Source organism: Daucus carota, chromosome 9 (assembly GCF_001625215.2).
Source record: "Daucus carota subsp. sativus chromosome 9, DH1 v3.0, whole genome shotgun sequence".
NCBI lineage: Eukaryota > Viridiplantae > Streptophyta > Magnoliopsida > Apiales > Apiaceae > Daucus > Daucus carota.
Genome location: NC_030389.2, coordinates 5,365,199 through 5,389,029, shown reverse-complemented (window position 1 = coordinate 5,389,029; position 23,831 = coordinate 5,365,199). Strand labels below are relative to the sequence as shown.

General features: G+C 33.3%; 2 protein-coding genes and 1 long non-coding RNA gene across 5 annotated transcripts; 1 reads left to right on the top strand and 2 right to left on the bottom strand.

The window, feature by feature from the left end:
- Nucleotides 1–1,693: 1,693 nt before the first annotated feature.
- On the top strand, nt 1,694–7,482 carry LOC108200521 (very-long-chain aldehyde decarbonylase CER1). The gene is made up of 10 exons (XM_017368700.2): nt 1,694–1,825; nt 2,339–2,562; nt 4,163–4,395; nt 5,008–5,227; nt 5,337–5,718; nt 5,803–5,910; nt 6,084–6,284; nt 6,423–6,521; nt 6,650–6,823; nt 7,017–7,482. Exons 1-10 carry the CDS (start codon nt 1,766–1,768, stop codon nt 7,194–7,196), a joined length of 1,881 nt encoding a protein of 626 aa, XP_017224189.1. The 5' UTR covers nt 1,694–1,765; the 3' UTR covers nt 7,197–7,482.
- A 6,257-nt stretch (nt 7,483–13,739) lies between these two features.
- LOC108200830 (uncharacterized) lies at nt 13,740–16,110 on the bottom strand. The gene is made up of 3 exons (XR_001802843.2): nt 15,672–16,110; nt 14,102–14,201; nt 13,740–14,018 (listed from the first exon to the last, which is right to left on the bottom strand). It is a non-coding gene; the product is annotated as an uncharacterized LOC108200830 (long non-coding RNA).
- Nucleotides 16,111–16,753: 643 nt separating this feature from the next.
- Nucleotides 16,754–20,350, bottom strand: LOC108201128 (uncharacterized). 3 transcript variants are annotated; one of them, XM_064084036.1, is made up of 9 exons: nt 20,087–20,350; nt 19,043–19,570; nt 18,794–18,859; nt 18,543–18,709; nt 18,217–18,361; nt 18,044–18,131; nt 17,551–17,954; nt 17,366–17,470; nt 16,754–17,284 (listed from the first exon to the last, which is right to left on the bottom strand). In XM_064084036.1, the coding sequence occupies exons 1-9, from the start codon at nt 20,219–20,221 to the stop codon at nt 17,006–17,008; spliced, it is 1,917 nt and encodes a 638-aa protein (XP_063940106.1). In that variant the 5' UTR covers nt 20,222–20,350; the 3' UTR covers nt 16,754–17,005. The 3 variants fall into 3 exon arrangements, with proteins under 3 accessions (XP_063940106.1, XP_017224920.2, XP_063940107.1); XM_017369431.2 differs by having other exon boundaries at nt 17,551–17,960; nt 20,087–20,347; XM_064084037.1 differs by lacking the exon at nt 20,087–20,350 and adding an exon at nt 19,920–20,023 and having other exon boundaries at nt 17,551–17,960.
- Nucleotides 20,351–23,831: the final 3,481 nt, after the last annotated feature.

Below are 23,831 nucleotides of genomic sequence, written 5' to 3'. Positions count from 1 at the left end.
AATGTCTTAGTGAAACTATCATGGGTTTACATTGTTTAGATAGAGACCGGTTGAAAATAGCCGTTTTTCTTGTAGTGACTTTTTTAGATTTGTATCTTAAACTAATATATCCTTTCATATATCTTTAGACCTAGCAACTTTTGACTTCTACAATTAAGTATCATTGAAACTTTCACCAGTTTTGAAGTGAATGTTTCATATATACTACTGCACAAGAAGTTGCAACTTGTTTTCTTTGACTTGTTCGTTACCTTAACACAAAATTTAGATGGCATCTCATATTTTTTAGAGGTTATAGAAAGTTGATGAGGCTATCAAACATATATTTTGATCCAAACACTATCAATGAGATAAATGAAATTAAAAACAGAGGGGTTAACATAGGATTATGTGGATGTATTCTAGCTGTGTGTGGTGTCTTCACTACAAGAAAAATGCATAAAAGCGACCACCTAAATGCGGTCGCTTTTAACTAAAAGCGACCGAAAGGGGTCGCTTTTAGCTAAAAGCGACCGAAAAGGGGTGGTAGCTTCTAAGGGGGTCGCTTTTATTACTTTCGGTCGCTTTTGTTTGGTGGCTTTTAGTGTTTTTTCTTGTAGTGCTTGGAGTTGTCATATAATTTAATTTTTATTTGAGCAATCCGTAAAAACACCATTTCAAACAATATCTATACAAACAAAGTTTCAGAAAAAGATATTTTTGTAAAAAAACTGGAAAATCATATATTTGCAACATTTTTAGAAAAAAGATGCAGTATTTTTGCAAAAATCTTTTGAGACATGGGTACTTGTGAAAAAACCTTATATTCTATTCTTTTATTAAAACATCGAAAATGAAAGAATTCAGGATTATAATTTGATTTGGCATTTATTTAAAAACTAGATTTTAATTAGAATAAGATTTTTAGACGGGAAAAACTGTTGTTATGAAACGTATATTTCTGTTGCGAACTGGTGTGTTTCTTCTGAATGTTATTTTAATTGTTTTTCTGATTTAGTGTCCTGCAAAATTATTATTAGTAGCAAGTTTAGTGGGGTTGATCTATGATTCAGGTTGTAGTAGGTTGATTATGAGTGGGGTGAACAAAAAGAAAGATCTTTAATGTAATATCCATATTACATAAGATTTTAAACATTCTCATAGTTCATATTTTCCTTATATTTGTTTTATATGACTGATTATAATCTTTTTTTCGTGCAAATACAAAAGATTATTGCGTTCTGTGATTAGACCACGAATGCTGAAAGACATGTATCATACTTTGACTTTGTGGAATTATTCTATCATCACCCTGTATTCAACCCAACATTTAAAATATTGTATTTTTCAAGTCAAGTGATTAAACCTAAAACTACCACTCTGCATTATGTTTATTGACAAGGGCCCGTGGAACATTTTAATTTTTATTAGTATTTTTTGAGAGAATAAGTGGGTGTTTGATTTCATAACTAAAACACTGTTTAATATTTTTAAATATGAAAAAGTTTTTTCCAGGAAGTAGATATGTTGTTTAGCGTTTTTAAATACAGTTTTCTAAAATATATAATCTGAAAATCATTTTGGATAAATAAAAAATAAAAAACAGAAAAATATTTATTTCTGATGATAAAAAATAATTTAACAGGAAAAAAAGAATATTTGGAACAACAGATCTCAAATATATAATATATTCTATTATATTATAATAAAATACGACCCCATCCAAATTAGAGTTGTGTGTGTTTATAAATAAGAAATCTTCCGGACTATACACATGTAGGAAAAAATGGCGACAAACCCAGGAATTCTCACAGACTATCCATGGAAACCAATCGGAAACTACAAGGTTCTTCTCTCTTCTCTGCATTTGCATATTAATTGTTGAATTTTGCAAGCATGCTTGATATTTATTTTCGGTTTTTTTATTGCTAAGGAAGAAACCTTTGTTTTCAAAATGCATACACTACAACAAAACTGTCATCAGACAACACTGATCAGACACCGACACTGAAAAAACTGTTGCGAATAGCCTCTCTAACAACATCATTTTCGAAAACAACTATCGTTAACAAGCATTTCTAACAACATCACGTTTAAGAGTAAACGTGTTGTTGTTTCTGAGTTTTGCACAACATTTTGTTTAATGTAAACCATCGTGTTCTGTCACGTGCACCGTTGTTGTCTGATATGCATATTAGACGTCTCGATAGATCACGATTTTCCGTGATTTCCTTGTTGTCTGATGTTGTTTTTGTTGTAGTGATATCAACTTAAACATTTAGACAACCAAAGTAGCTATGCATGCATGCTTGTTATGGTGTTTAAGGTTATCATAAATCTGAAATGAGATGAATTGCAGTATCTGCTTGTAGCACCGTTTGTGGTTCACAGCGTATACTCTTTCATAACGAAGGATGAGAAGGAGAGAGACTGGACCAATTTCCTCATATTCCCCTTTATGCTGTCGAGAATGCTTCACAACCAGATCTGGATCTCCTTTGCCCGCTATAAAACGGCCAAAGGAGACAACCGAATTGTTGATAAACCTATTGAATTCGAGCAAGTTGACAGAGAGAGAGACTGGTAATTCTTCTTCGGCTTTTCTGTGGTGTGCCCTCGGCACATGCGCGGAAATTTGTTTAGATCATTTTAATTGGCTCTACTTCTTAATAATGATGTACGCCCATAAAATGATCTAAATACAAAAGTTTCCGTGCTTATGCAAACAAACGGCCCATTCTTCTTTTTATATCTTTATATATTTACGTAGGCCTATAACGTTTATACTTGGCCATGAATTATAGACTCCCATATTACATCTCATTTAATTTCTTGCTACTGGACAACATCTTCTTTTTTTCAGATTATAAAATTAATTTTCCAAAAAAATTACTATTTGCACCATAAAATCCTCTCCCCTCTCTTATAATTGTCCCATACTCGATACTAGTTACTTTGATAGATATCAAACTCAAATATATGATATATGAAATTACTGTCTATATATGTTAGATACCAATAAATATATTATATATTTTATTATTTATTCATTTTATTTTAAAGATCATTTGGCATAAAGTCAAAAATTGAATAATCCCACCGCACTTCTTTCTGAAATACCTTTTATAATGTCCTCATTTGTGGACCGTATAATTTAAATATGTGATTATACTATTCACTGAAATAGGATTAACCAACTAATGACTGGTAATTTTTTAAGTCGGATCAAAATCTTTATATTATATACCTTTATAATTGATAATATTTTGCGCGTGCCTATCACAGGGGTGCAATTTCTTTACGATCTCTCAACGTACATGCTTAATCAAGATTCCTTTAAAATCTCTAGTTAAAAGATTAACCCCGTATGCCAATTCAAAGGCATGAAGTGCACAAATATAAAATACGATCAAACTACCTCGTATCAAATTATTCCGTATTAGTTATTTCTTTGTTTTTTTCTGTAAGGATATTAGTTATTTCTTGATTAATATCATTTCTTATGTTTGTGTGTTATGGTTGTAAAGAATGGAATGTTATGACTAAAATAAATGGAAATAGTAGAGATGTAAGGAAAGTTTTAAAAGAAATTTGAGTGAGTGCAAAATTTTTATAATCAAATTTGAGAAGAAAATGAGTATGTTTCATTTAACTTTAAATGTTAATATTATGTGCCATTTAACGTTAAATGTTAATATTTGATGAGAATTCGTTAATAGGTTGTAAAATGATTAAAAAATTTATGCTGGAGGATGCATTCTGCCGACATATAAAAATATGAGACCAAATCCAAAAAAACGACAAAAGTTGATGGGTGCATAATGCTAATTAATTACAATATTAAAATTTCATGTCTTCAACGTTGACCGTTAGTTTCTGACAGAAGTTAGTCAAACGGGTGCAATGTAATTGATCAAATTCATATATAAGCTATGTAACGTACTTTGCTGTGATTGAATTCGACACCAAATTATGAAAATGATCAAAATTAACGGATGCAAAGTGAAATTACTCATATTTTAATTCAACTGATAATATAGTAACTCAATTTAGGTAAGTGATTCAAGTATGTGCTTATGTGTTGCCCAATCTAATTTACACTCTCTAGAACTGACTAGTAAGATTCAGTTTTCTATTATATCACATCTATGCAGATAATATTTATATTTTTGATATGAAACAGGGATGACAATATCTTGCTTATTGGGATAATGTTTTACTTGGCAAACTACAAACTAAAGGGGGCCTCTAACCTTCCTCTATGGAGGACTGATGGCATTATTATCACAATTTTGCTGCATGCTGGACCTGTTGAAATCATCTACTATTGGCTACACAGAGCTCTGCACCACCACTACCTCTACTCTCGTTATCATTCTCATCACCATTCCTCTATTGCTTCAGAGCCTATAACAGGTATTTATTAGTCTCCATGTAAAATATTTAGGCCCTTTAGATGATTATAAACTAATTGTTTTAATTTTAAGAATTATACATACTTCTTATATTTTTTTAATGTATTTTGTACTAAAAATATCCCTACTATAGAAAGTGCTCCTGTTAGGGTTCGGTTTGAGACCACTAAGTTGAGAGAAAATATCCCTACATGTATAATGTACTTAATAAAACGTTTGTCGTGGTCTTGAAAAAATATGTGAGGAAAGTCTATATAACCAAATGTAGTGAGTCCATATAATAGAAAACATATGTGAGTAAAGTAATGAATCCGGAATATTATTTCGAGAAACGAGATCACATCTGAACATATAACCGACCGATATGTTATGGTTATAGGAGTTCCTCACCATTGATCAAGATTAAAAAACTTTCGATTAGTTTATGGTTTTCTTGTTGGTCGGTTTTGCTCTTCTTTTTAGTTTTTAGTGGATGCTATTATTCATACTAAACTGAATATGTATAAATCTTATAGTCTTCTTTATATACGTTCTGAACGTTTTTGTATTGGTACAGTACCATTTTCCATTGAAAATTATGATGTTTAACAATTTGTATCAAACATATGTGCAGCTGTGATCCATCCATTTGCAGAAATTTTAATGTACCTGATGATGTATAGTATACCAATTGCGACCGGGATACTGACAGAAACAAGCTCTATCGTTTCTTTGTTTGGTTACATTACCTATTTCGATTTCATGAACAACTTGGGACACTGCAATTTTGAGATTGTTCCTACCAAGTTGTTCTCTATCTTCCCTCCTCTCAAGTACATGATGTACACGCCCTCGTACGTCTCCCAAATCTTGAAATTCCATCAAAATTCATTTACTGCGCGACAATTTAACAAATTGTCATCCCTTGAGCTTACAAGTTACATGTTTGCATTTCCAAAACAGGTCACATTCTCTCCATCACACAAAATTCCAAACGAATTACGCTCTTTATTTTCCTTTCTATGACTACATGTATGGCACCTTGGAGAGAACTACGGACACGTTACAGGAAACCTCACTAAAAAGAGAGGGGGAGTCTCCAGATGTGGTACATCTAACACATCTAACAACTTCTGAATCCATCTATCATCTCCGGCTTGGATTTGCCTCATTAGCATCGATACCCCAGAGTACTTCACAGTGGTACATTAGATTATTGTGGCCTTTGACGACATGGTTTATGATGGTTGTTACATGGCTTTATAGTCGACCATTTGTTGTTGAGAGAAATATTTTCAAGACTCTGAAATTGCAAACATGGACTATCCCGAGATACACCAAACATGTATGTTTATTTCCTTAATAAATGTTAAGATACACCAGCTAGACTTATATATATAGGATAATTAGTTTGATATTCTTATTGCAGTACACTTCACCCAAGCAAACAAAGTGTATCAACAATATGATTGAAGAAGCTATAATTGAAGCGGATAAAAAAGGAACTAAGGTGTTAACTTTAGGTCTTCTTAATCAGGTACTAATACTCTGTCCAGTGATTCTGATCGGTTCATTTTGACTATGTACATATACTAGGAGTCAAAAAGATGGCTTGCTTTATATTATGTTTTATTTGAATATATTTTTGGTAGCAAATCCTGTCATGAAAAATATTTGAATAGCGATTGAACTTGAGACATGCGCATTTAGGGAGATGAGATGAACAAAAACGGTGAGCTATTTATCAAGAGGAATCCCCAGCTAAAATTGAAGTTAGTTGATGGTAGTAGTCTAGCAGCTGCTGTTGTCCTCAATAGCATTCCAGAGGGAACAACCCATGTTGCCGTTAAAGGAAAATCGTCTAAGGTTTCCAATTCTGTTGCCATTGCATTGTGTCGCAGAGGTGTTCAGGTATGTAACAATCACTATAGAGTGGAGGCACGCAGTAATATTCTGTTAAATATATGAGATCTTCGAATTTGCAGCTGTAGTCAGGTTAAATTTTCTGTTACCAGTGTCCTAACACTATTTGGAAATGCAACACATTAGGTATCTATTTCAAACGAACATGCTTATAGAAGACTCAAAGAGAAATGTGATTCTGAGATTCAAGACAATTTAATCCTTTCAGAAAGTTACTCTCAGAAGGTGATTTTATAAACTTTTTTTCAATACCGCATCAAAAATATATTCCATTCAATCCAGTTGATGATCTTTATCCTTATAGCCTGTACATAATACAGTTTTTGTAATAGTTTGCCATTTAAATTTTACAGATATGGTTAGTTGGAGATGAATTAGGAAAAACAGAACAGATGAAAGCACCAAAGGGAACATTATTCATTCCTTTCTCTCAGTTCCCTCCTGAGAAACTGCGTGAAGATTGCTTTTACTCCAACATTCCTGCAATGTCTGCTCCAAGGCATTTTGAGAATCTCGACTCCTGTGAGGTAAAAAAATTTTAATTTTAATTTAAACATGTACGCTTCTTGTGTTTGATTTGCCTGCCAAATCAGTCAACTTCTATGCCCAAAGTGCCTAGAAAGTTTAATTTTATCCTATGCAGAACGTTAATACAATATTCTTGTGCACAAATTTGTTGAGGAACTAAAAAGAATTTTGTGTAAAATTTACGAGTGACAGAATTGGTTGCCAAGAAGGGTGATAAGTGCATGGCGTATTGCTGGAATCGTGCATGCATTAGAGGGATGGAATGTGCACGAATGTGGCGACGCGATATTTAGCATCGACAAAATTTGGCAAGCTACTCTTCAGCAGGGGTTTCGTCCACTGCCAGTGTGCACAGAACTAATGAGGAAGTAACTGCAAGTACTGAAGTATGATCTTATCTATGTTTCCAGAATAAAAGTTTTATCTTGGGAAAAAGATACAATATTTGATTATGATACTGGGATATTACTACTGAAATGCTTCTATCGGGCTAAACATCTGATGTTTTTCTTCGAGTTGAGCATTGCAAATAAATCTGCATACATGAGTGAGCACTGGTCTAAAGGGGCTCTGCAACTGCAGGCATGTAACATGTGTTTCTATTCTGTTCCGATTATACTCCTTTTTTTTTTCTTTTGACGAAATACTCCTTTTTTAATCATAGCTTTTCAATCATATACAGCTATTCCCTTATTAATAGGAAAATACAAGGAGCCCAAATTCATTTTCAAAGATGAATCAAATTGTTGTTTATAACTGGATTAAATATAACATAACAACTCTTATTTTTAACTCAACACAACGCTTAAAAGAATTTTGGGTACTCAATCACTGAGATGTCTAGCATTAATCTTATTAACAAGAAATTTTTTTATTTTAATCGCGCATATCAAATTTGATTTTACTACTAACATTCCTTACCGCACATATACGTATATAATTTATTAATGTGAATTTGTTTGAATTTTTCATAATTATAATTTTTCTCTTTCAAAACTCGTATATTTCTGAGAGTATTTTACTTTTCATAGTTTCAATAAAATTAGCACAAATAGTTCAAATAAACATCTATTATAACAAAGCTCATTTGCTTAATTATACGAGTAATTTCATTTATTTCGATTCTAATTTAAATTGTAAACATATCCATGTTTAAAGTTATTTACCATGATGTTGCGAAGTATCGTGACATGGTTCAGTTTTTAGTGGAATATACAAGATACTAGACATGTATGTGTGCGAAGAAATGGTGGCTACCTTATATTAATTGTGGAATACAATAATTGCTATTGTAATGTTGGGCAAAAATTTAATTGCTCACATTTTATCATCAGTAAAAATTTAACAAAATTTGGAAGCCTTTAAAAACTATAGCACCACAATTGGTGTAAAGTTCAGAGATGTTTCTCTTAAAATTACAAGATTTTATTCTTATTTTAAAGTATTTTTTAAATTGTAATCCATTAGTCTATAACCATAATTTATTTGATTTTGAAACTTTAATTTTTTTTTTTGTGGATAAATATTTTTTAGGACTGTGCTGGTGTTATTGATGGACTCATATCACAGCTCTAGTACAAGATCAAGAAGTAAGTAGTTATTGTAATCGGCATAAATTTAATTATCAAAAAATTTAGCTTCTTGCAACTTTGATTTGGAATTCGTACACGTACTCAATGGGTAGGAAGGTTCTGCATGTTTTGAAATTGTTAAGTAATACATTATCAAGTAAAAATGGGCTTGAGATGTCCTAATATATACAAATTTCATTATTTATTTTTGTAATATAAATGATCGTTTAATTTCATTGCATATCTCACGTTCATTTATTACAATTTTTTTATTCCTTAGATGAGGAAAAAAGAGTACCTGAAGGAAATATTTTCTCGTAGCTAGATTGTGGATTTGCTAATAATCATCAATTTTTAACTCCTTTGTGTGGTATTTGATATCATTTACAAGATTTTGATGGTCAAGATCGTCGCACTTAAAATGCAAAAGAGTCCTCATCATCCATCCGAGAAATATGATTTAAAGAATTTTTGATGCATGTAAGTAAAGATTTATAATATTTAAAGTTGCAGCTCCATTTTCATATCAAATACAAGCAGAATTGGTATTGTTTGTACACGACTTTTTTCGAAAAGAATGTGGGAGGAGACGCAACACGCACTTTAATACTCCTCTAAAATGTACTTTTATAACCTATTTCAAGAAATTTTTTCTAGATAAAAATTTAAATATGGATTTTTTATTCAGGAAAAAATCTTCAAAAAAAATTATAGAAATATACTTCAAAAAAATTTTAAAATGATGCTATTGAATTAAATGAGACGAAAGGACTAATTCAATGACGCTACTTTGTATACAAAGCAGCTTAGAACATAACAACAAAGTTTCTAATCCGTAAAGTAAGATGTTCCTAAAGCCTTACTAGGTCGAATCAGGTGTTTAAAAAATTCCGGAGATATATATGATGAATTATGAAAACAAATACTTCTTATAAAATATGATTTGAAATCCTCTATTTAATTCTCACTCAATCCTAATATATTTAAATAAATGAGACTTTAATATATCTGTAATCTGATTTTCCTCATCAATTCATTTGGTTCTATCTGTAATCTTTATATGTGAGTGAATAATGGGCTTAGTTTTGAGACTAAACCATGTAAATTGGGCTGTAATTCGAGTCGAGCCGAGCGAGTTTCGATCCGAGCCTAATTCGGGTCAAGTTTAATCGAGTCGAGCCTAGCCGTCTCGGTTAACTAATCGAGTCTAACTCTTTGCTCGAACTTGACTCGATTAATTTCACGAGTTGAGTCGAGCCGGCTCGTTTAACTAAACGAGCTGGTTTTAACGAGTCGAGCGAGCCCGCTCGTATAATTTAACACTTAATCGAGCCCAAACCTCTACTGAACTCGGCTCGTTTATTTCACGAGTCGAGCCGGCTCGTATAATTAAACGAGCCGAAACCTTTGCCTGAACTCGGCTCGTTTAACGACTCGAGTCGAGCCGAGCCCATTTAAACAAGTTTGAGCCGGGCGAGCTCACGAGCCGCCCGCCTCAAATTACAGCTCTACATGTACAGGTCGTTCTGGTATCGATTTTCCATTTACTTTTTCTGTTTCTGAGATTTCTCAGTCTAGTTATGTATTTTATATTCATTTCAGTAAATTATTTCTCCTTCCTCTTATTCTGATTAGGGGTGAACATAACCCAATTAAACCGCTCAAACCAAACCAAACCAACCCTATTTTAGGCCGATTAAACCGACCCGATCAAAACCGAAATTTGGATGGTTTGATTTTTGAAAAACCCGATTAAATTGGGTTGGGTCAGGGTTTGACAGATTTTAACCCCAAACCAACCCAACCCAACCCGATAATAATTAAAAGCTCATTAAATAAAATATGCTTATTAGATTTAGTCTTTGATTTACAAATTACATTGTTTATTATTGTGACTTATAAATTAGTAACATAAATGCATTCTCGAGGACATGCACATAATTTTACTTGAATGGAAGCAAGTTCTCTTTAAGTCTGCAAAACTGAGATTTGTGTTTGTTCTTGTGCAAGTTCGAAAGGCCATGGTGATTACACTCCCAGTGTACCTCAAAATTTTATTTTAATAACCATCAGCAAGTAAATGACTAAAGTTTTTACCCTTTCCCATCGACTAAATTTTTTAATTTGATAGGTGATATAACCCAATTAAACCAACCCGATCCGAACCAACCCGACCTATAAATTGTAGGGTTGGGTTAGATATATATTTCCGTGTGATTGGGTTAAATTTTTTATAAACCGATTAAATTGGGTTGGGTCGTTTTTTACCTCCAACCCGACCGACCCAACCCGTGTTCACCCCTAATTCTGATATTATCCAAGGAAGAGAAATCTGATAGCACCGGACTTGAGCTCAAAAATCATGTCAGCTGTAATAATAAAGCGACAGCTCAAAAGAACAGTAGAGGCCTATTCTATATTACTGATTAGACACATTGACGCAATAAGTTCTGGGGTAACGTCTTTTCTGATTGAAATCATACGTACATCATCTATCGGATATCATATCACCATCAAACATCAATCTACCCTAATTTGTTAAATCTTTTGACCCTCTTAACTTCTTTCTAATGTCTACAGTCACTTACTGTATCAGCTTCTAGGGTTATTATTGTATTTTTGCGCATTGCTCATTTTTACTGTCGGTTATAATTGAAAGTGACTTGTTTGTGACCGGTGTTTTCTTTGTGCACTGTGTCCATATTTTCACAAGTGAGTTCCTTCTATTTATAATTTACATGGAAAGTCTTTGGAGTGATCTGGGTGAGGCCCGGTCACTGCAATAAAACCGGGTTTTTACGACGGATTTTTCGCACTACATATGTCTGTCAAAAATGGACGCAATTATGACCGGAAATATCCGTCAATTTTAAAGGCATCTTAATTCTTAAGTTCAATTTTGGTCGCCTGTACAATTTTCGTCATAAGTTTAACATTGCATCGTAAATTATTAGATGGTGGGCTCCATGTAAAATATTACGACATAAAAAATGACGTAATATAAAGGTGGGTCCCACTAAGCAATTTTTTTTTTTTTATCAACTTAAAACAGAAGATTTTCGTCATAAAATATGTATCTTGCGACAGAAAAAACGTCGTAATTTCCGGGTGGGTGTCAACTGTAACTTTTTTTGTGTCAACTTATGACAGAACCTTTTCGTCGTAAAATATATATCTTGCGATGGAAAAAACGTCGTAATTTAAGGGAGGGTCAACTTTATTTTTAAAACTTACGACGGAATGTGAACTTCGTAAGTAGTATATTACGACGGATTACATGTTGGATAATTCCGTCGTAAGTTTGGGATCCCTGATTTTTACACATGTTGTTTTTCCTAGTTTACGATCATCGTTTCTCCAAAATTACACACGGATATATACATATATACATATATATAAACATGCCCAGACATGCAATTAAACTTGTGAAATGCCAAAAATGCAAGCATATTCATAAACACGCAACGATATTCATACAGGAAAATGCGGAATAGTAAATTACTCAACTTACGACGAAATTCAAAAACATATCATTTTCATTTATTTTATGCTTTGAAATGCATATATTTATCTAAATTAATCAACTTACGACAAACTACTTACGACAGAAATCAAAAACATATTTTTCTTCATTTATTTTCCGCTCTGAAATACATATATTCAGTTAAAATATTTAACTTACGACGAAATAATTATGACGGAAAAACAAACATATTATTTTTCATTTATTTTCCGCTCGAAAAAGCATATATTTATCTCAATTACTCAACTTACAACGGAATACTTACGACGAAAATTAAAAACATATTATTTTTCATTTATTTTCCGCTCCGAAATGCATATATTAAATTAAAATATTCAACTTACGACGGAAAGCAAAAACAAAAAGAATTTAAGTATTTTTCATTTAATTAATAGCAATGTTGATAAAGTTTTTTAAATCAACGAAGTAATCTAGCGACCCTAAAATTAATGACTAAAACTATGATTAATGACCAGAAAATTAATGACTGATCTAAAACATTCAACTCTTGAAAGAGTTCATACATGGAAAATGCTTTTTACCATTGTCGAAGAATCATCACTCATTTACTGTTGCTGTAATTGTAACATGCATGCATGCCTTACATTTTAGTCTTTACACACCTATCCGGCACTGTTGATTTTTGTCTTATCTTGAAGCTTTTGTTTCTGTGAAAGCATGACAGACACAGACAAGCCCCGCGCGAAACCCGCGAGATCTTGAATTGTTTCTAACGTCCATGCACCATTTTCCTTACCTCATTCTTCGAACAGTACTCTCTGCTTTTCACCAGCGCCATCAAATCTCATTTACGTTACTCCTCTATTATTGTTTCTTCTCTCTTGCTCTCTCTCTCCTCTCAGCCCGTTCACACTCTCATAGTCCCGTTTACTCCTTCCGTCCCATTAGATTCTTTACGTTACTTTCTGACACGTATTTTAAGGCTCATATAAAGTATACTGGCATTATATATATATTTTTAAAAAAATTCCTCAAAAAAAGTTTGAAGTTTAAATTTTTATTCAAAAAAAGAAAAAAGAAAAAATACGTTATAGAACTATACTTTACGAGAGTCTCAAAATACGTGCAAACAGTTTACGTAAACTTCCTAGCGGGACGAAGGGAGTACCTATTCCGGAGTACATGACATTAATTTAAGTATTCCGAGAGAAAAACGAGGAACCGATCGAATCGAAACCGTAAATTTTTCATACTAAATTCTTCCCTAGTAATGAACTTTTAGCACCAGCTATATCCACAAGCAAATATGTCGAAAAAATATTCAGTCTTAAAAGGGATAAATGTTAGAAATGCTCTAGCATCAAGATCACACTCTTTATCCTAAATCTGTTTTTCCAAGAAAAAACATCTCTCTCTCCTAGAAAGAGGAAGGAGAAGTTATCAGGCTGTGCTTAGTGCTTGGTCAGTCTGTCACGCATAGTAACAGAAGCACTGGAAATATAGTAGAACACTGCATGCTTTAAGAAGGCCTGTACACACAAGAGCCTTGACTTTGTCACAGTCTCTAACTATTCACCATTCCTCTTCTGCTAACTGTTACACTCCGTTTGGTTGGGATGAATGAAATTTGCAAGGAATGGAATGAAATTGAGAATGGAATGGTGGGAGAATGGAAACAAGTTTGAATGGAATGATCGATTCAAGGTTCTTGTTTGGTTCATTTTTTTATGGTTGGAATGGAATGAACAATTCCATTCATTTGAGTTGTTTGGTTACTCAAAGGAATGGAATGGTAATTAAATATTTTTTTTAGCAAATATTTCCATGTAAAACTTTAACTTTCAGAATTTATATATTACATACACAAATTAATTAATTTTATATCAATAGCATACTTCCCATTTCATTACACAAATTATTAGCATAAAATCAACTATAATAAATATTACAAATTTACAAATAAAATCCAAACTTTGGCCACTATCAATTCTCCTTCATAACTTACAAATAAAATACAAAATTTGGGAAGTGAATATGAGAACACTGGAGAACCGCAACACGTGCAGGCATTATTCCATAATGTAGAGTTAAACAGACATCATCTTCCAGTGGTGGATGCAGGTCTAGTTATCTCTCTATCTGAGCATACATAAAATGGTAAGGGACAGGTTGAGGTTGAGGATATCCAGATAAAGAGTGACTTGATACATATACATAGCTACCTGGATATGATAGAAGATAGTGACTTGAATGGTGATTCCTCTCACAATGACAATACTAATAGCAGCAAGGGATGTGTTTTTTCCATCGAAATAAAGGTACCTGCACAATTTTATTAAGTAGCAGCAGCTTAGATTAGAATATACATCTACATGGCTTTTCCTGAGAATATGCGACCATAGAATGAGTAACAACCAGAGATATTGTGGCATAAAACTAACTATAGAGCACAAAACTAGCATAATTCTCTCCCTTCGACAAGAATTTCATAAAACTAACTACATGAAATATATGATTAAGAAACATTATTGGAGTTCGCAAAAATGTAAACCAAGTGGTTTAGATTCCAATCTTAAATAACAAGCCAAACAAATTCTAATGTTAAATTAGTGAGCAACAAAACAAAGTGCACAGAAGAGACACTACTGACTCATAATGAAGTGCATGGACCACAGTAGCGCAGGCCTGAAATCATACTATTTAACTTAATTACTGGCAAGATTCTAACAAGAAAAAGCCAGAATTATAATTTTACATCATAATTACAAGAGAAATACTGGCAAGTCTTAATTTTACATCATAATTACAAGAGAAACACAACAAGTCCTGTTTTAGAAGTCCTGTTAAGGCCTATGCTCTTAACCAAATATATCTTTTTAATTCTCAAAGATCCTTGCAATTCACAGCTAACAAAATTCTACATCTCACCTCTCTCCCTCTCTTAGGCCTCAAATTTGGTTCATTCTTGTCTTCATTTTGCTCTGTTCTAGCACTTGCTCTGCAGAATTTTAAGAAACATCAACAAGGGAACTAATAACAATACAAGAATTATGAGCTCCATGTTGCGGAAGGCTGGAACTACTTTCCTGCCTTCATTCTAGCCACCCGAAAATTCTAAAACTTTGACTCCACATCTCCACTTCTTAAACAGGATGAAATCTAACAAACTTTGGTCTGAAAATTCTAAACCTTTGACTCCACATCTCCTCTATTATAGACTTTTATTCATCGAAACGTGTCACAAAACTTGTAACTCAATCAAATTTGTACTCATAAAACCCCAGACACAGCTCAAATCTAAATCTAACATTTCCCCTCACTGCCATGACAAACCAAAATCTCCGATCCCTCGTTTCATTGTTTCTTGTACTCTCCTTAACAGCGTCGACTCATTCAACTTCTGTTACTACCTCTACTACAATTCTACAACAATTCAAACAAGCCCCGGAATTCTACAACTCTCCGGATTGCCCCTCCGTCCTAAAATTTGACGATATCCTGATCCATCATCAATTTATACAAGCAGGTGCTACTACTCCTACTCGTTTACACGACAACACAACACAACTTTTTTAGAGACTTTTTATCGAACACCTAATACACATTATTCGAACACAAACATATGACACGAAATCAAGTGCGAAAACATACTTTCGAAAACGCAACTGCCCGATAAACAGATACATTAACACATAAATCAGCTAGATTAACAAATAATCCATCTAAATCAATCTACAGATTACACAATTTAGCAAGTTTAATGAAACAAATTCAAATGGATCAAGTTCGAACCTGTATGCTTAGATTAATTTAGGTTTGAAAATCATTGCAAATGATAAAAGGAATCGTTGAGATGCGTGGTTTGAAGATTCTAGCTGCTTTCCAGATAAAGGATTAGCTGAAGAGAGGGGGAGAGGCAGAAAAGGAAGAGAGAGATGTGAGGAAGAGAGAGATGAGAGAGAGATGCGAGAAAGAGAGGCGAGAGGCGGAGAGAGAGGCGAGGGAGAGCTGCGTGAGAGAGGCGAGGGAGAGCTGCGTGATAGAGGTGGAGAGCTGCGTGAATGGAATGGGCTTAACCCGCGCTTTCAGAAATGAATCGATTGTCTGATTAGTCGATGGATTGGAATGAATAAAAGAATGGGTTATTCCATTCTTTGGGCCAACCAAACAGAAATTTTTATTTTTGGAATGGAATGGCCCATTCCATTCTGGGCTAAACTGATTCCATTCATGCCAACCAAACAGAGTGTTAATATTATATCTACACACTTTGTCAGAATTCTTGAAATAATAAAAGAAGGAATTGTGGCAGAATTCAATCAGCTACTCTATTCATTTTACTTCATCTGCCATCTCTCATTTTGCTATGCATATTGGAGGAATATATGTTAGCTTTGCAAACAAGAAAGACTGTTTTAGCATTATTTCACTTCTCATTTTGGTTTTCAATGTCATTCCACTGGTCCTAAAACATTTAGTGATTGAAAATGGATTAGTAGTGTATAATCGCATGGACAGGTTCACACTAATCCGTCAATTTGAATCCAATTCGAGGTTTTTCTTAGAAAAGAATAGAAATGAAATAACTTTAATCTGGGAGTACAACGTGGCATCTACAAAGTCCTCGAAAAGACTCTAGGAAACTACACATATTACGTTACGGGCACCGGATCTCGATTTATCTTGTTAGCAACAATTAATGAGAATTAGTAAGATGAAGACATTTAAAACCGGTCACGTGGCATGAAAATAAATGACAAACAAATCCTGATTGATCAATGAGTGATATTTCGGATAAAATATGGAATGACTTTGCTCTAAAGCAAGAGGCCCTGTATCATATATTAACTATTTGCAACATCACTAGAGCAGAATTATTAGAATTTAAGTGATCTATTTGGTTAATGTTTCGAAACCTATAGCATTTTTCCGAAAATGATCATTAGCATTATTTGCAAATATTTACTAAAACTAAAGTTACACTTACAAGCTTTCAAGTCATACATAGACTACAATACAGAGCACCAGAATAATAAACCAACTAATAGACAATACAGAGCATCTACACAAGCAAGAACATAGATAATGGCTTGGCAGTTGGGATTCTGAAGAATTTTCATTTTCAACTACAATCCCCCACTATTTCCTGGACCCCCGAGTGTAAGAACCACGCCTTGTAACTCACTGTTGGCCTCCAAATCTCGACCTAACATTAAAGAGCTTTCGCCAAATGAATTTTGTTTATTTCCATAAGCTTGTTGGAAGTTATAATTTGGTTTTGGTGGTTGTACTGTAGTAGACTGCTCAGAACGCCTAAGAGAACTCGAATTTACGTGACTGGAGTGTGGGTTCGGTTGCAATATATTTTTACCCGGTGTAACATCCCTCGAAGTAACTTGAGGCCCCTGATCGGCGAAAACAGCAATGTAAAAATTAGAATACACCAATGGTTACTGAATTGAGAAGTTTATGACTAAAAGGCTTACTGGTGAAAACAAGACTCCTCTAAATACTCTTCCATTAACAATTGCAGTCATTAATAACCCAGAGTCGAAAACTCCATCAACTTTACCATGAACATCAGTTCCAATCTGCAAGAGAAATGAAATGACTTCTTATATATCAGTAGAACTATAAGTTAATTCAAGCTGCATAACAATATAGTATGTACCTGGCTTTCCAGTTGTCCTGCCTCTGATGGATTTTGATCTGTAGCCGAGAATTGTGCGTCGTGTATAATATTGTGACCTTGATGAAAACTTTCTGGTTTTCTCTTAAATAAATTTTCTCCCAAAAAATGTACATTGTGTGGAGTTCTGTTGATTACATTTCTTTGGTCGAGTTGATTGCAATGAATTTCACTAGATAGGCTATTATTTGAAACTGAAGTATTCCGCTTAACCACAGGAAATAGTTGGGGAGTTTTTGCCAACCAGGTGACTTTGTTCGCAGGAGTTTGATCTTGATCAGAGTAGGAAGGAGATGAGTGTTGTGACAGTGAAAGAGAATGCTCCTCCGGGTCTGATTCTATCTCGTATATCATTGGATTGGATGTTCTTCTACGCTTTGGATGTACTGTATCTTAAAAATCAACAACAAACATAAAATTAGTCCATGTTTTTGCAATCTTGAAAGTTGCTTTTTTCTTTTTCTTGAGAACTAACCTGGACCTAATTGAAAAGCTAGTATTCTTTCTGTTTCATTATCTTCATTTGTTTCCAGCCCTACATTACCATCCATGTTTATAGTTTCCTTCACAAGAGTTGATGGAAAAAGTCATGAAAATGTTGATTACACATTTGAGACAGCAAATTTGAGTGATTTAGACATTAATTACCGGGAATAGACGTGCTTTTTTCGCAAATTCTGTCTTTCCTTGACTACCAAAACGACTGGACATGAGGTTATTCCTGCCATCAGGATGTTCAGCTCCAAGCTGCAAGATAAGTAACTCGTTTAAAGGTCTGTCATCCTCTCCGCACCTGAAAGTTTAAAGGTGTTATGATGAAACGTGGTTAAGTTTTATAATAATGTAAATATCAAATTAATTCCTATATGAATGGAATTCTTGAAGAAAAGAAGAAAACTTCTTCCAAGCATAAACTCGAAAAAACAAGAATGCTTCTTGCACTACACTTTGTTCTGCAGAGTATGACGACTCACCCTCCGTAGATGGCTATGTCTGTATCCGTAGCAACAGCTGTATGAGAAAACCTTCCTTGTGGTTTTTGGCCGCAAATCTCAAGCCTAGACCACAAACAAGTACTTGTATCAAGCAACCAAACATCATTGTAATATTTCTTGTCTCCAACCCCACCAATCACATAAACCTGCAAATCATTGCACAACTTATTTTCCTTTAAGAAAATGCATATTTCAAGTCCTAAAACTACTTTATGAACCTTTTGACTTGCCTTTGTATGATAACTCACTGCCACGTGACCTGCTCGAACACCAGGTGAAGGTCCATGAACGGCCATCTGTTAGTGATGATAATTCATGGTAGACCCAAGACATTGCAACAAAATAGAACTTGTTAGAGATATAAATTGATGTTTGATTAAACTTGATACTAATCTAAAATGTGCAATCAAACGAAGGTCATTAGGTCCGAATCTGATAACGACATTAATTATAGACTCCTAGTTGGGTGAAGATCATACCCTCGACCAAGTCATAGTATCCATATCAAGCACATCAACATCTCCTTGGTAACGAACTCCACAATCACCACCATATACAATGAGCTTATTCTCTACTGCAACCGCGCTATGACTGTCCCTCGGGACAGGTATATCCCCCTTAACTTGAGGCGAACTCCACGACATTGACTTCAGGTCCAAAACATGTACATCATTCAAATAGTTTGCACCACCTTCTCCGCTGCCACCAAACACCACTAATTTGCAGTTACCAAAGAGCGTAGCAGTGTGACTTTCACGCGGAGAAGGTGCAATCCCTTTACAATGAGGGCGAGACCATTCTCTCGACATAAGATCTAGTACATGAACATCATTAACTTTCTTAGTTCCATCAGTACCCCCAAAAATTATCATCTTTTGCTCAACCAAAACAGCAGTATGGCTATCTCTCGGGCCTGGATCTTGTCCTGTGGTCACCAGTTTGTCCCAAGCCATTGTCTCGAGATTTAGGACTAGCACATCCCTGAAATGCAAACCCCAACAGCAACCCTGAAACCAACACAATTTATATGACACTAGCCATTAGACTCTAACCAAGAGATAACTAAAAACACGAAATTCAACGAAAGCCTAGCACACGAGGAACTACATAAAGAGCCAGATGCAAACTGGTCTTAAAGTTCTGTTAGAGGATAATAACAAGGGGCTTGCATAATGATCTTGTAGACAACATATAAAATCAGACACACCAATACATTAGGTAATTATCAGTACATATGTTCTTGACACAGAAATTGGCTGGGCAGAAATGATGAAACAGAGGCTTACTTAAACAGTTCAAATGAATAGAATAAAATCACAATATCAAATTTCTAGAGATGCTCCATAGAAAACATACCTACTAGTATCAAGACAAACCTCAGAAAGAATAGAGTACATATATTCTCAGCCAAAGATAAGCATGCCACAAGAGAATGAAATAAAGATGTGTTCAAACTTTACCCAAAATAAAAAGTACATGATTATCACCTCACCTTAAGCATATACAAGTGTAGAAAAACATACCCCACAAACATAGAGAAAACCATTAGAATAGCAAGCTGTATGCCCCCATTTTTCAGGAGGATTAAACCCCATAATCTTAGGATAGAGCCACATTGCTTTGTTCATTGCTGCAACTTCACTTCCCACACAACTCATACTTCACAAAATATATGCATGTAAGTACTCTCAAGGTATATTTATACATCTATTCCACAAGATTCAAGCAAAGTGAGTGTGATGGGACACGTGTAGCCGGGGCTTATACTATGTTATCCCTGGGCGTTGACCCTCGTTTTCACTGTATTCATCGTTAATGTCATAAATATCATCAGGATCTGAAAAAATACCCAAAATATCATTTATTAACGCTATATCAGTTGACGTTTTAGATATTCATCAAAATCCTATATCGGCTACAAATTTTTTTCCCAATTGAAAACGTTAGATTATCCAACATTAATAACTGATATTTGAGGTGATTTTTTTTAACTTTATTATTTTGAACATTATTTTCAGATTTTGTGAAATCTGGGATCATCGTCCCCTCGAGATTTATTAGTTTAACAACTTTTTAAGAAACCAAAGCTGTTTGACAAACTATAAAGGGGCGGGCAAATCAACAATCAAGTCGAATTAATAAGACATGAATAGATAGGGGCTTTCATGTCCAAATCACTGTTGCACCTCACCACCAACAGACATTATTATATTTCATAATATCATTCTTAAATGGACAATGGTGTACATATGAATGCTTCGAGATTGACAAGAAAGATGATTGATTTGGAAACGATGTTTAATACTCCTATATCAGTAGTAGTAAAAACGTGACTGTTGCATGGAAGGGGAAGACTTATCTGCTGGGCCCACCTCTTGTGCATCAATAATAGGACCTTCTTTTTCTTACCGCGCACCATATGTTATGTAATTTTTATATGCGTTAAATTTCAAATTGGTCACTAAAATGAAACCCATATCTCACTTTAGTGACTCGACTTATCGGGGACTCACATGCATCACTATAGTAGCGGATTATCACAGAAACGTTAGTTTGATCAGTCACCTGAAACCGTCTTTATTCTAACGTATGTTTCTACTTTAAAATTTTGGCATATCCGTGCAGTCCAACTCAGCCGTTCCCCAGTTTATTACTGTAATACAAGTAATAGAAATGCTGTAATAATAGTAATAGAAACATAAGTTCGTATACGTACAAGTGCGGTCATGGTTAATTAAATCATTGTTAGTTAATTAAATTATTGTTAATTAATTAAATTATTTTTTTAACATTGTTAATGAATTTATAAATCATTGTCAATTAATTAAATAAATTAAATCATTGTTGATTAATTAAATTATTTTTTTACATATGTAAAAGTAATTAAATTATATACTTAATTATTAATATTATTAAACAAAATAACATGATTGTCGATTTCTTAGAAAAGATAAACAACTAATATTTCGAATTAATAAACAAAATATATTGATGCATACTAAATTTCCGAATAGTTACGGAAAATATTTTGATTATCTTGGAGAAAACAAAAATAATATGTTCGTTTAAATCAAAATTTATATTTATCGAACTGTTTCTAATCATTTTTCAATATTATAATTTTAATTTATGCATTTTACGTACTTTTATTTTATGCATGTAATGTACTCTTTTTTTAAAATTCCAATGAAATTTGCTTTCCTACTATTGTAAGTTTTTACTAAAACATTAATTTTATTAATTATTAATTATAAACTATTTTAATCAAATATTAATCATAGATTAATTTTAAGTCCGATAAATGAAAGATATAGAAATAACAAAATCATTATTTTATAATAAAGTAGGTGTCCCAAATTTGGATTTTTGGATCATGCTAAATTTGCCCTTACTGAGTGTGTCTAACTTTAGACCATGCCTACTCAATTTTCAGATCCAAGAATATAGGCAGAAAAATACTGATAAGACAAAATTATATTATGTTAATTGGTGTTTTCGGAAAAATGGTCAGCTGGAAAGAATAATTAAAGTGATTTTAGCGAGTGGTATAATTGGTTCAAAGTTAAAAACCTGGCTGATATATATACACACAGACAAGCTACGATGTTTGTTGCCACGTAAGACAATCAAATAGTCTAATCCTACCTGTACAAGCCATGTATGCCACGTTTTGGTTTCCGTCTGGGCAGTTAAAAAAGTTAATGTTTCTGTAATAATCCATTACTATAGTGGTGCATGTGAGTCCCCGACAAGTCGAGTCACTAAAGTGAGATATGACCTTCATTTTAGTGACCAATTTGACATTTAACCCGTCACATAACTAACAGAGTTAAGTAGTTCAAGTTAAATGGTCTCCGAGGCTAGAATGGAACCGTACATTATTATGTTTGCGCTCCATAAAAGTGTCATTTCTTGTTGATTTTGAGTAACTCTCGTGAGCTATACACATGCTGACATGCATGTATAACAATTAAGCTCTTACATGACTATTAACAACACCATACATGTATATTATATATATCAAGAAAGGCTACTAACCTTTGTACAGTAATTTTGCGATTTGTTATCAAACAAGGTAAAAAAATGGACGCTACAAGATCATATATCCATAATCTTTTCCATCTAAACTATCAAGTATAAGTGATAATAGTATATGAACTAAAAGTTTTGACCGCCTAGCTAAGAGAAATTAACATACCTGACAAAATCTTTTATTTTTTTCTAATTATAATTAGTAATATTAATAGAGTGAAAGAGGATAGAAGTGTAGAGTTGGTTGGAGATTTACCTTTGCGAAATATCGGAAGGATCAACTCAAGTTAATTTTGGTGAAGCTTATCGTATGGACACTCTATTTGAGTTAATCTCCGTAATGTATTTATACATATCCCATACCATTTTATTGGTTAATGTATTGAGTTCTTTTTTGCAGTTCTATTTTTGCATATTTAGTTGCAAAATAGTACTATGTTTTTTTTCTTACAAATAATTGGACGACTTCTGAAAGAATATAAAATTACAAAATTCTGTTTTACTAATGTGAAGAAATATATAATTCATTACAGTAGTTATATAATCTTTATAAAAAAAGTAACTAAGTAACATACATATATTGGGTTCTTAGAGAACCAAGGAGAGATCTCTTGACTTGTTACCTAAACTAACCTTTAACCCGTGCACGAGCCGTTATATAATTTGTAATTTAAATTTTAACATCATTTTATTAATATTTTAATATTAATGAATTGAACTTAATTACATTATATTAACCAACGGATTACATTTTCTCACGAAAATTTAGTTTTTACAATTTATTATCTATTTAAAATTTTTTTTTGTTATTAATATGGAATGCTTTATTATTTAATTATTTTTAAATTATATTTTTCATATTTCGTATATCTACATATGCAAAAAAGGTATTTGTCGTGTAACAGATTAGAGTTAGAAAATATTATGTAATTATTCGTGTTTGTATTGATATAGAACATGTTAGAATTCGAAAGAGTTATATGAAGGTTCTTGTTTAAAATAATATTCAAAATTATATATTTATAATTTTATTTTAATGTCATTATAATTTTTTAATGAAATAATAAGGCAAGCCGAAGGCTCGAAAGTTATATGTGGGTGGTAAGCCGAAGGCTCGAAAGTTATATGCGTGTGGTGTTTCTGATCGGTATAAGACTTGTATTTATTATGAGATAGATAGATTTTTAGTGTTGTAATATATTTAAAACTTGCACTTATAAGAGATAGATTTTTAGT

Excerpts from the sequence above, each read along its gene's own strand:
- LOC108200521 (XM_017368700.2), top strand. The coding sequence starts at position 1,766 with ATGGCGACAAACCCAGGAATTCTCACAGACTATCCATGGAAACCAATC. Across the intron at positions 6,522-6,649 it reads CAGAAAGTTACTCTCAGAAG|ATATGGTTAGTTGGAGATGA; the intron begins GTGATTTTATAA and ends TAAATTTTACAG. Across the intron at positions 6,824-7,016 it reads AGAATCTCGACTCCTGTGAG|AATTGGTTGCCAAGAAGGGT; the intron begins GTAAAAAAATTT and ends TACGAGTGACAG.
- LOC108201128 (XM_017369431.2), bottom strand. The coding sequence starts at position 20,221 with ATGAGTTGTGTGGGAAGTGAAGTTGCAGCAATGAACAAAGCAATGTGG. Across the intron at positions 17,961-18,043 it reads AGCTTTTCAATTAGGTCCAG|ATACAGTACATCCAAAGCGT; the intron begins GTTAGTTCTCAA and ends TTGATTTTTAAG. Across the intron at positions 17,471-17,550 it reads CAGGACAACTGGAAAGCCAG|ATTGGAACTGATGTTCATGG; the intron begins GTACATACTATA and ends TTTCTCTTGCAG.